Raw genomic sequence first — 13,298 nt, forward strand, 5'->3', positions numbered from 1 at the left:
GAAGCCAGATGTCAACAAGATGGAGGATTATATTTTTGCCATTGACACCGCAAGCCACATGGCCAAGGCTGACATCAGAAATGCAGGGATGTGTACTCTTTCAACAGAAAGGAGCAGTGAATATTTTTAACAATAATACAGTTTTTTTCACATTTTAGTATTTGTAAAATTAGGATGTTTCTTACAATCAGTGGTGAATTAAATTACTTGGAAGACTCTTTTTCTCTTTAGAGATACAAAAGTAATAGTGCATCTTACAATCAATAACATCCTAGGTTTAAGGAAATTTGAGAGGCCTCAACTCTAAATGTGTTCATCTGATTCACCTGTTGATTTCCAGGTGTGTGGATAGTTTTCAGATTAAACAGTAATATAGATTTAAAGAGTAAGTAGATATAAAGCCTGTGTAGTTCAGATTCTTTACTACTGGTCTAAACCTGTTTAGAGTGCTTATTTTCAGTTCTGTAGTAGGAATAGCTATAAAAACATTAGAAAAAAATGAGTGAGAGAATTTTCAAAGAGGAGAAAACAGAGAAATAATTAGTGTACTAGAGTAGAGAGCTTAGAAATATGCCATGGATAAAATGTTATAAAAATGGCACCACAGATTGTTTTGGATTTGACACCGAAAGCAAAGACAATAAAAGCAAAAATAAACAAGTGGAACTACATCAAACTCGAAAGCTTCTGCAGAGCAAAGGAAATCATTAACAAAATGAAGAGGCAACCTGGTGAATGGAAGAAAATGTTTGCAAATCATATATCTGATAAGGAGCTCATATCCAAAATATATAAAGAACTCATACAGGGCTTCCCTGGTGGCGCAGTGGTTGAGAATCTGCCTGCTAATGCAGGGGACACGGTTTCGAGCCCTGGTCTGGGAGGATCCCACATGCCGCAGAGCAACTAGCCCAGTGAGCCACAACTACTGAGTCTGCGCGTCTGGAGCCTGTGCTCCACAAGAGAGGCCGCGATAGTGAGAGGCCCGTCCACCGCGATGAAGAGTAGCCCCCGCTTGCCACAACTAGAGAAAGCCCATGCACAGAAACGAAGACCCAATGCAGCCAAAATAAATTAATTAATTAATAAACTCCTACCCCCAACATCTTCTTTAAAAAAAACAAAAAAAAAATGACCAAAAAAAACCTCATTAGAATACAGCAATAATTGACAGAATCTATAGAAAACACACTGGGCTACTTGAAGGGGTAGTATAGCATTATAAAAAAGAAAAAAAAAGAACTCATACAACTCAATAGCAAAAAACAAGCAATTTGATTTAAAAATGAGCAGAGGGTCTGAATAGGTATTTCTCCAAATGAGATGGCCAGCAGGCAAAGGAAAAGGTGCTTAACATCACTAATCATCAGGGAAATGCAAATCAAAACCACAATGAGACATCACCTCACACTTGTTACAATGGCTGTTACAAAAGATAAGAAATAACAAATGTTGGCGAGAATGTGGAGAAAAGGGAACCCTCGTGCACAGTTGGTGAGAATGTAAACTGGTGCAGCCACTGTGGAAAACAATATGGAGGTTCCTCAAAAAATTAAAAATAGAACTACCATATGATTCCACTTCTAGGTATTTATCTGAAGAAAACAAAAGCATGAATTTGAAAATATATATGCACCCCCATGTTCACTGAAGCATTGTTTACAATAACCAAGATATGGAAACAACCTTTTTAAGTTTCCATCGATGGATGAATGGGTAAAGAAGATGTGGTTTATGTGTACAGTGGAACACTACTCAACCATAAAAAGGGTACATCTTGCCATTTGTGGCAACATAGATGAGCCTTGAGGACATTATGCTAAGTGAAATAAGTCAAAGACAAATACCATATCATCTCACATATATGTGGAATCTAAAAAAATATTTTTTAAACCAAGCTCATAGATACAGAGAATAGATTGACGGTTGCCAGAGGCAGGGGCTGAGGGGTGGGCAAAGTAGGTGAAGGGGGTCAAAAGGTACAAATTTCCAGTTATAAAATAAGTAAGCCACGGGGATGTAATGTACAGCATAGAAGCTATAGTTAATAATACTGTATTGCCTATCTGAAAGTCGCCAAGAGAGTCAATCTTAAATGTTCTCATCACAAGAAAAAAATTCTGTAACTGTGTATGGTGATGAGGGATATTAACTAGACTTACTGTGGTGATCATTTCACAATATATACAAATATTGAATCATTATGCTGTACACCTAAAGCTAATATATTGTTGTATGTCATTTATAGCTCGATAATTTTTTTTAAAAGATTGACACCACAAATTAATGGGAAAAGTAAATTTTAGTATGTATAGTATTTGGAAAACTGGGTCACTATGTGGAAAAAATTTAGTTGGATCTCTATCTCACCCCTGGTGAAAAAGATGGACTCCAAATGGATTAAAGACCTACCTTAAAAAGTTAACACTAGGGCTTCCCTGGTGGCTCAGTGGTTGAGAGTCCGCCTGCCGATGCAGGGGACACGGGTTCGTGCCCCGGTCCGGGAAGATCCCACATGCCGCCGAGTGGCTGGGCCCACGAGCCATGGCCGCTGAGCCTGCGTGTCCGGAGCCTGTGCTCTGCAACGGAAGAGGCCACAACAGTGAGAGGCCCACGTACCACAAAAAAAAAAAAAAAAAAGTTAACACTAATAGAAAAGAATGCCCATTACCTAATGACATAAAGGTAGAGGAAGGCTTCTTAAACAAGATCCAGAAAATACAAATCATAAGGCAAAAAATGGTTGGATGTGGCTACATCAAAATTAAGGATTTCTATCAATGAAGGATGTCAAAATAATCTCACAGGTGATGAATCACAAGAAGGAATTTATAACATCTAAAACCAGCAAGGAGTTTATACCTTGAATGAATAAGAATTCCTGAAAATTATCACAAAAAAATATAGGCAACCTCAGGAGCAAAATTTGGACAAAAGATATGGATAGAAATTGCACAAAAATTGCATTCTTTTTGTAGTAGGTCTTTGAAATCTAGTGTGCCTTTTACATTTAAGTACATGTCAATTTGGACTAGCCACATTTCAAGTGTTCAATAGCCACTTACACTCATCTACCTTAGAAAGCTTCTTAACTCATCTGCCTCATCTGTTAAAGGGGAATCATGATAATACTACCAAATATAGTTGGTAGGAAGTATTTAACGTATGTTAATGTATACATAGTCACCAGATAGATAGATAGATAGATATGGATGAGGATATAGATATTGGGTTGGCCAAAAAGTTCATTTGGGTTTTTCTGTAAGATCTTACGTACGAGCAGGAAAAACACGAACAAACTTTTTGGCCAACCCAATTTTTGTGGATAAAATCATGCCCCATACATTAACTTCAGGTAGCTTCAACACAGCAAACCATTTTTTCATGATCCAGGTACCTTCTATATGCTAATATGTAATATTATATAATCTAAATAGTGTCTTTGCTTGGTAGCTATTGCAAAAGAAAATGTTTCATACATTTTTAAATAAAAGAAAATAACTTCATAATTGAAGACAGTCAGGGAGAAGGATTATACGCTTGTTGTAAAGCTTGTTCTGCATTACCATTTTTGCTTTCTACACTGCTTGAAGTAGAATCCATAGAGACAAAGGTAGAGGCACCCTGAGCGTTGTTCACTCTGAAACAGTGGTACTGATTGCCTTCTTTCACTTCTTCTGCGAAATTCGTTCTTTACTTCAAGCTATTTTCTCCACCTAGAACTCTCTTCCTCCTTTCTGCGCTTGGCTGGCTGGCCTCTTTTTATTCTTCAGCTTTCAGTTTAAATGTCAGGTCTCAGGTTTACCCTGACCATCTTTCCTAAAATAGGACTTGTCTTTTATTCTCCACCTCAGCATCACAGTTTCCTTTGTGAACCTGTATCATAATTTATAAATGTTCACTTTCTAATTTAGTTGTTTCTGTTACAAGACTTTTTGCCTCCTCGGGGCAGGGCCTAGATCTCCTTTTGCTTCCTAATGAAATCTCAGCAAGCAACAGAGTGCGTGGCACAAAGTAGGCACCAAATATTTTTGAATGAATTAATGAGTGGGTATGTGCTATTCCCTCATGTGTTGAGGAGCTTTCAAAGAAGGAAGTCACAGAAATGATTTCTTAAGCTAGTGTATCCACACCAAGAATCTACAAAAACAGCAGGAGTTTTTATGACATCCACTGGACTGTAAGTTCTACAAGGATAGGGACTATGTTTGAATTTGAAACTCAGTGCCTCCCAGCAGCCAGCCTGTCACATATTAGACATTCATATATATTTGTTGATTAACTGAATAATTAATTCTGATGTGAAGTCTTAGGCCGGATGCCTATACCAGGAGGAATTTTACTCTAAGATAAAATTTAGGATGAGTTAGAAAGAAACATCATGTTTATAGGTGATTTAAAACCAGGATGCTATAATATTAATACAATATATGTGTATTTTCTGTTATATTTTTTCCTAAAAGGGACCTGTTGGTTCGCCTGGAGAAGTTGGAATGACTGGAAGCACTGGTGAAAAGGTAATTTCTTTCATTGTTTTGTTCAGTAGTAAGGATTCTAAGCTAAACTCAAAGGAGAGACAGTCATGATATTTTATGAATTAGAAACTAGAAATTACTCATAACTTAAAATGCATTACCTGTACTGAATCTCTTAAATATATTGAAATATAGCTGATAGCATGTATGTTTCTAATTTTTAAAAGGCAGAGTACTCTTTTGGCTATAATGATGTGCTCAGAAGAGAAAAGATGAAATTGATGGTCTAGGTTTATGACTAGAAAATATTTAAATCTACTTATGAGAACAAGCTCCTAAAGGAAACAGTTTTGAAAGTGAAGAATAAGTTATCACTTTCCCTGATCCAAGTTTCGGTCACAAACTCTTTATATCCTCTTGGAATTCAGTATGAAGTTTTTCAAAGATCTTTTTGGCTATTGTGATGGAAATTGTAATTTGCTTAAGAATTTCCTAGAAATAATTATCTTGGGAGTGATTTTCCATATTGAATTTCAAATTTAGGAAAGTCTTTTTTAAAAAAAATAAGTAATTCTTTATTTGAAACCAGCAAGGACATTTTCTTGAATTTTTTTTAATAGAATCTTATAATGAACTAGAAGGTAATAAACCAAAAACTTCAAGTCTTTGACTGAAACCTGACTTGCTGACTATAAAGCACAAGCATGATAGTCTAATGTGCAAGGCTACTGTTTGTGAGTAATTAAGTAGAGCCAGGATTAGAAGTAAATTAGATAATATTCCAGTTATTTCCATCTGAAATTTTTAATTTAAGTCAAACTCAACATATTGGCTTGGCCAAAAGGTTCCTTCAGTTTTTAAGTAAAAAATAAAAGACACATTTTTCATTTTCACCAAGAACTTTATTGAACAACTTATTCACTGTTTTGTTCCACTACCTTCTCCCATTTTTCTGGCAACTTCATAATTCCATCTTCCCAAAACTTTTTATCATTTTTGAGCAAAGAACTGTTCCAGGTGCCTTTTACAGTCTTCCAGGGAAGGTGCAATGTCTGGTGAATACGGCGGATGAATCAGAACTTCCCAGCCAAGTTGTAACAGTTTTTATTTCTTGTCATCAGAGAAACGTGTGGTCTTGCATTATCCTGATGGAAGATAATGAGTTTTCTGTTGACTAATTTCGGATGCTTTTTATCCAGTGCTGCTTTCAGTTGGTCTAACTGGGAGCAGTACTTGTTGGAATTAATCGTTTGGTTTTCTGGAAGGAGCTCATAATAGAGGACTCCCTTCCAATCTCACCATATGTACAACATCAACTTCTTTGGATGAGACCGGCCTTTGGTGTGGTTGGTGGTGGTTCATCTCACTTGCCCCACCATCTCTTCCATTCCACATTATTGTACTTTCCACTTTTCATCGCCCATCACAATTTGTTTTAAAAACAGAACATTTTTATTATGTTTTACTAGAGAATCACATGCAGAAATATGGTCAAGAAGGTTTTTTTTGCTTAAATTATGTGAAACCCAAACATCAAAGCAATTAGTATAACCAAGCTGGTGGAAATGATTTTCAACACTTGATTTGGATATTGTGCTATAACGTTGATTGTTCTCAGTTAATGTCTTGATTTGATTGCTATCAACTTCAACTGGTCTACCCAACTGTGGAGCATTGTCCAGCAAGAAACCTCTAGCACAAAACTTCACAAAACACTTTTGAGACGTTTGATCAGTCACAGCACCTTCTCCATACACTGCACAAATCATGTTTTTGCGTTTCAGTTGCATTTTTACCTTTCTTGAAAGAATAAAGCATAATATGCAGAAAAATGTTGCTTTTTTCTTCCATCTTCAGTATTAAGATGGCTACACAAGAATTCACCAATTTTGATAATATTTTTAAATGCACGCTGATATGACAGCTGTCATAATACAATCTAACAAAATTGTTTCGAATGAAGTTAAAGACAACTAAGTGCTACTAGAGCCATCTTACGGAAAAAAACAAACGTACCTTTTGGCCAACCCAGTATTTAAAATTCATCATTTTTTTCCCACATCCAAACTGGTCTCTTCCCAATTATCTCATTTCTATCAGTATGCCTTATACCTAACTCTATTCTTCCAGTCTTCCAGAATAGATAGAGTGCACCCATCTTTGCATTTCCCTTTTCCTCCATCCTCTATGCCTAATCTTTTAGCAGGTCTTAGAGTTTTTTCTTTACAATTTGTCCTTTCTAATAGTCAATCCAAAGCTACTGCCTCAGACGTACTCTTATTAGTTTATCTTAAATTTACCCTCTATCATATTTACGCTACCCTTTCCCTATCTTTTAATCCAACCTACATACTATAAGCAGAAGACTAATTCTGATGGGTCATGATAAAGCATTTTGAAGAACCTTCATTAGCCTCCCTATTGTCGAAGTCTCTTAACAGCTCTACTTTGCTGTCAAGATACTATGTGATTTTGGCTTAATCAGTTCATCCAACAAATTTTCTAATATTCTCCAGTATAAACCTTTCTTGCTCCCCATCTCATATTTCATACTTGTCCCTATTCTTATTCTTACTGTTTTCTTGGTTTAGAGTATCCTCTCCCCTTCCCTCTATTTATTCAAAGCCAAACTATACTACTCAATTAAAATCCTATCTCCTCTGTAAAGTCTTTCCAGATTATTCTAATCCTTCCTGATTTCTTCCCTTCCTGGGCTTAGAATAAGTACCACACGATTTAAAATTTCATTGTCCTTTAATTGATTCATCTTTGTTAATGTCATGTTTTCAATTACTTGAGGGTAGAGTCTAAGTCAAATATCTGTTATATCTCTCCAACTCTCACTTAGTACATTAAAAGTGATTGATATATACTTGTTGATTTTTTTATTAATATAACAAATATAAAATGACATCAGTTCAAAAAATTTAGATGGTTTTGTACTTCTTTCATTCTGGTTTAGTTACTTCTGTATTAGGTTAAATTTTCTACACTAACATGTTGAAAAGTCTTGGAATTTTAATGTAAATCAGTTTAGACCTTTAATCTGCTGTGGCATATGTGATTATCATGATTATGCTTAATTGTGATGGACAGATTACAGAAATAAAATTTTGTTCAATGGTTATACACTTAATTTTTACAATATGCTTTCATACTTTTACAGTTCTTATATTTTATATGTCTCAAAATTATAAGAATTCTACTTGCAAAACTAGAATACGATGCATGATCAATTTTAAATCTTGATTATTCATAATTTCTATTTTCATCATTTTAATAAGACTTTTTAGTATTTTATCCCTTAAAGAGTATCTTAAGAGAACTTTTATTAAAAGTCTAGCAACTTTAGGGTAAAAATGCAAAATTTGTAATTTTAAAAATTACTGAAAATTAGGATGAGTTTCCTGTCTAGGCTTAGCTCATTCATGACTAATTAACATGCCTCAATGTTTTTATTTTGTCTTTGTTTTAAAAGGGAGAACGTGGAAATCCAGGGCCATTAGGTCCCCAGGGGGAAAAGGGCGTTATGGTAAGAGCTCAGTGATTTGAAAGATATGTGTCCAAAGAACATAATAAAGTTAAGGCATTCCAAAGGTGGAATTGCCTTGAATGAAGTTTTAAGTAAGTGAAAAATGCTATTTTGTGGTAAATTTCCATTAGAATTTTCTTCTACTCTAAACAGTTTACCATTCAGAATGCTGATTGGCACTGAAAAGCATGCAACTCACATGGCTAGGTCTAATGAGCCTATAGTTTTAAGAGAAGAATTAAACCATCCTAAGTTAGCTTAAGTGGATGAAGAAGAAAATTCAATTAGGATTCTACTTTTTTTTATATAACTTATAGTTTATATGGCATATATCATCATTGCCACTTTTCCATGAGTTTGTGGTCACAATGTAATTATTTGATACGTGGAAGAGCAGAATGCAGAATTTATCTTACATTCTTTTATCTTTAAGATGGTAATAGCTGATAAATTTTATATCTAGATTGCAGTTTTTCATTTATTAAAGTTTCTAAATGTGATAGAAATGAGCAATTATTTTCAATTAAAGAATCTTGCTTTCAGAAAATATATTGTGATGGATCTGGTGTACATAATGCTATCTACAAATTCATTGTACATAAATTTTTGCTCAGTTTTAACTTCTGTATTATGAGTAGAGCACTGTAAGATTATTTTTTTACCTATCTCCAATTGCTGTCAACTAGGAAGTTTAATATACCCATAAGGCTAATTAATTTCACGAATTATTGACTCCTAAGGCATTCTCTGAATCATTTGAATATGTTTAAACCACAAAGGGCGTGTTCCTTCTGAAATTTGACAGGCTAAAATATTTGTACACATTCACATTTCTTTTATTTTTTAACATCTTTATTGGAGTATAATTGCTTTACAATGGTATGTTAGTTTCTGCTTTATAACAAAGTGAATCAGCTATATGTATACATATATCCCCATATGCCCTCCCTCTTGTGTCCCTCCCACATTCCCTATCCCACCCCTCTAGGTGGTCACAAAGCACCGAGCTGATCTCTCTGTGCTATGCGGCTGCTTCCCACTAGCTAGCTATTTTACATTTGGTGGTATATATAAATCTATGCCACTCTCTCACTTCGTCCCAGCTTACCGTTCCAACCCCTCGGTGTCCTCAAGTCCATTCTCTACATCTGCATCTTTATTCCTGTCCTGCCCCTAGGTTCTTCAGAACCTTTTTTTTTTTTTTAAGATTCCATATATATGTGTTAGCATATGGTTTGTGATTTTTTTCTTTTTGACTTACTTCACTCTGTATGACAGACTCTAAGTCCATCCACCTCACTGCAAGTAACTCAATTTCATTTCTTTTTATGGCTGAGTGATATTCCATTGTATATATGTGCCACATCTTCTTTATCCATTCATCTGTTGATGGACACTTAGGTTGCTTCCATGTCCTGGCTATTGTAAATAGTGCAGCAATGAACATTGTGACACATGACTCTGAATTATGGTTTTCTCAGGGTATATGCCCAGTAAAGCAATTGCTAGGTCGTATGGTAGTTCTATTTGTAGTTTTTTAAGGAACCTCCATACTGTTCTCCATAGTGGCTGTACCAATTTACATCCCCTCCAACAGTGCAAGAGGGTTCCCTTTTCTCCACACCCTCTCCAGCATTTATTGTTTATCGATTTCTTGATGATGGCCATTCTGACCTGTGTGAGGTGATAGCTCATTGTAGTTTTGATTTGCATTTCTCTAATGATCAGTGATGTTGAGCATCTTTTCATGTGCTGCTTGGCCATCTGTATGTCTTCTTTGGAGAAATTTCTGTTTAGGTCTTCTGCCCATTTTTGGATTGGGTTGTTTGTTTTTTGGATATTTAGCTGCATGAGCTGCCTGTAAATTTTGGAGATTAATCCTTTGTCAGTTGCTTCATTTGCAAATATTTTCTCCCATTCTGAGGGCTGTCTATTCGTCTTGTTTATGGCTTCCTTTGCTGTGCAAAAGCTTCTAAGTTTCATTAGGTCCCATTTGTTTATTTTTGTTCTTATTTCCATTTCTCTAGGAGTTGGGTCAGAAAGGATCTTGCTGTGATTTATGTCATAGAGTGTTCTGCCTATGTTTTCCTCTAACAGTTTTATAGTGTCTGACCTTACATTTAGGTCTTTAATCCATTTTGACTTAATTTTTATGTATGGTGTTAGGGAATGTTCTAATTTCATTCTTTTCCATGTAGCTGTCCAGTTTTCCCAGCACCACTAATTGAAGAGGCTGTCTTTTCTCTATTGTATATTCTTGCCTCCTTTATCAAAAATAAGGTGACCATATGTGCGTGGGTTTACCTCTGGGCTTTCTATCCTGTTCCATTGATCTATAATTTCGTTTTTGTGCCAGTACCATATTGTCTTGATTACTGTAGCTTTGTAGTATACTCCAAAGTCCGGGAGCCTGATTCCTCCAGCTCCGTTTTTCTTTCTCCAGATTCCTTTGGCTACTCGGGGTCTTTTGTGTTTCCATACAAATTGTGAAATTTTTTGTTCTGGTTCTGTAAAAAATGCCATTGGTAGTTTGAAAGGGATTGCACTGAATCTGTAGATTGCTTTGGGTAGTATAGTCATTTTCACAATGTTGATTCTTCCAATCCAAGAACATGATATATCTCTCCATCTGTTTGTATCATCTTTAATTTCTTTCATCAGTGTCTTATACTTTTCTGCATGCAGGTCTTTTGTCTCCTTAGGTAGGTTTATTCCTAAGTATTTTATTCTTTTTGTTGCAGTGGTAAATGGGAGTGTTTCCTTATTTTCTCTTTCAGATTTTTCATCATTAGTGTATAGGAATGCAAGAGATTTCTGTGCATTAATTTTGTATCCTGCAACTTTACCAAATGCATTGATTAGCTCTAGTAGTTTTCTGGTAGCATCTTTAGGATTCTCTATGTATAGTATCATGTCATCTGCAAAGAGTGCCAGCTCAACTTCTTCTTTTCTGATTTGGATTCCTTTTATTTCTTTTTCTTCTCTGATTGCTGAGGCTAAGACTTCCAAAACTATGTTGAATAACAGTGGTGAGAGTGGACACCCTTGTCTTGTTCCTGATCTTAGAGGAATTGGTCTCAGTTTTTCACCACTGAGAATGATGCTGGCTGTGGGTTTGTCATATATGGCCTTTATTATGTTGAGGTAAGTTCCATCTGTGCCTACTCTCTGGAGGGTTTTTATCATAAATAGGTGTTGTATTTTGTTGAAAGCTTTTTCTGCATCTATTGAGATGATCATATGGTTTTTCTCCTTCAATTTGTTAATATGGTTTATCACATTGATTGATTTGCATATATTGAAGAATCCTTGCATTCCTGGGGTAAACCCCACTTGATCATGGTTTATGATCCTTTTCATGTGCTGTTGGATTCTGTTTGCTAGTATTATGTTGAGGATTTTTGCATCCATGTTCATTAGTGATATTGGCCTGTAGTTTTCTTTCTGTGTGACATCCTTGTCTGGTTTTGGTATCGGTGACGGTGGCCTTGTAGAATGAGTTTGGGAGTGTTCCTCCCTCTGCTGTATTTTGGAAGAGTTTAAGAAGGGTAGGTGTTAGCTCTTCTCTAAATGTTTGATAGAATTCTCCTGTGAAGCCGTCTGGTCCTAGGCTTTTGTTTGTTGGAAGATTTTTAATCACAGTCTCAATTTCAGTACTTGTGATTAGTCTGTTTATATTTTGTATTTCTTCCTGGTTCAGTCTCAGAAGGTTGTGCTTTTCTAAGAATTTATTCACTTCTTCCAAGTTGTCCATTTTATTCGCATATAGTTGCTTGTAGTAATCTCTCATGATCCTTTGCATTTCTGCAGTGTCAGTTGTTACTTCTCCTTTTTCATTTCTTATTCTATTGATTTGAGTCTTCTCCCTTTTTTTCTTGATCAGTCTGGCTAATGGTTTATCAATTTTGCTTATCTTTTCAAAGAACCAGCTTTTAGTTTTATTGATCTTTGCTGTTGTTTCCTTCATTTCTTTTTCATTTATTTCTGAACTGATCTTTATGATTTCTTTCCTTTTGCTAATTTGGGGGTTTTTGCTCTTCTTTCTCTAATTGCTTTAGGTGTAAGGTTAGGTTATTTATTTTAGATGTTTCTTGTTTCTTGAGGTAGGATTGTATTGCTATAAACTTCCTTCTTAGAACTGCTTTTGCTGATTCCTATAGGTTTTGGGTCGTCGTGTTTTCATTGTCATTTGTTTCTAGGTATTTTTTGACTTCCTCTTTGATTTCTTCAGTGATCTCTTGGTTATTTAATAGCATATTGTTTAGCCTCCATGTGTTTGTTTTTTCACAGATTTTTTCCTGTAATTGATATCTAGTCTCATAGCATTGTGGTCAGAAAAGATACTTGACAACGATTTCAGTTTTCTTAAATGTACTGAGGCTTGATTTGTGACCCAAGATACGATCTATCCTGGAGAATGTTCCATGAGCACTTGAGAAGAAAGTGAATTTTGTTGTTTTTGGATGGAATGTCCTATAAATATCAATTAAGTCCATCTTGTTTAATGTGTCATTTAAAGCTTGTGTTTCCTTATTTACTTTCATTTTGGATGATCTGTCAATTGGTGAAACTGGGGTGTTAAAGTCCCCAACTATGATTGTGTTAATGTCGATTTCCCCTTTTATGGCTGTTAGCATTTGCCTTTTGTATTGAGGTGCTCCTATGTTGGGTGCATAAATTTTTACAATTGTTATATCTTATTCTTGGGTTGATCCTTTGATCATTACATAGTGTCCTTCTTTGTCTCTTGTAATAGTCTTTATTTTAAAGTATATTTTGTCTGATATGAGTATTGCTATTCCAGCTTTCTTTTGATTTCCATTTGTATGGAATATCTTTTTCCACCCCCTCACTTTAGTCTGTCTGTGTCCCTAGGTCTGAAGTGGGTCTCTTTTAGACAACATATAAATGGTTCTTGTTTTTGTATCCATTCAGCCAGTCTATGTCTTTTGGTTGGAGCATTTAATCCATTACATTTACGGTCGTTATCGATATGTATATTCCTATTCCCATTTTCTTAATTGTTTTGGGTTTGTTATTGTAGGTCTTTTCCTTCTCTTGTATTTCCTGCCTAGAGAAGTTCCTTTAGCATTTGTGGTAGAGCTGGTTTGGTGGTGCTGAATTCTGTTAGCTTTTGCTTGTCTGTAAAGGTTTTAATTTCTCCGTTGAATCTGATTGAGATCCTTGCTGAGTAGAGTAGATCTTGGCTGTAGGTTTTTCCCTTTCATCACTTTAAATATGTCCTGCCACTCCCTTCTGTCTTTCAGAGTTTCTGCTGAAAGATCAGCTGT

The 13,298-nt window shown here is 35.5% G+C and overlaps 1 protein-coding gene and 1 long non-coding RNA gene across 3 annotated transcripts in view; one reads left to right on the forward strand and one right to left on the reverse strand.

The window, feature by feature from the left end:
• COL24A1 (collagen type XXIV alpha 1 chain) overlaps positions 1-13,298 on the forward strand; it is a 392,639-nt gene that overhangs the window by 223,264 nt on the left and 156,077 nt on the right. For both annotated transcript variants that reach the window (XM_073787806.1, XM_073787804.1), the window contains 2 exons: positions 4,464-4,517; positions 7,954-8,007. In XM_073787806.1, coding sequence (XP_073643907.1) covers positions 4,464-4,517; positions 7,954-8,007 — 108 coding nt within the window. The remainder of the gene's footprint in view (positions 1-4,463; positions 4,518-7,953; positions 8,008-13,298) is intronic.
• Positions 1-13,298, reverse strand: part of LOC141275718 (uncharacterized) — a 40,356-nt gene that overhangs the window by 12,033 nt on the left and 15,025 nt on the right. Inside the window, exon 2 of the long non-coding RNA XR_012323967.1 lies at positions 2,413-2,579. This is a non-coding gene — a long non-coding RNA (uncharacterized lncRNA). The remainder of the gene's footprint in view (positions 1-2,412; positions 2,580-13,298) is intronic.

The sequence above is a fragment of the Tursiops truncatus genome, chromosome 1, assembly GCF_011762595.2.
Source record: "Tursiops truncatus isolate mTurTru1 chromosome 1, mTurTru1.mat.Y, whole genome shotgun sequence".
Lineage (NCBI taxonomy): Eukaryota > Metazoa > Chordata > Mammalia > Artiodactyla > Delphinidae > Tursiops > Tursiops truncatus.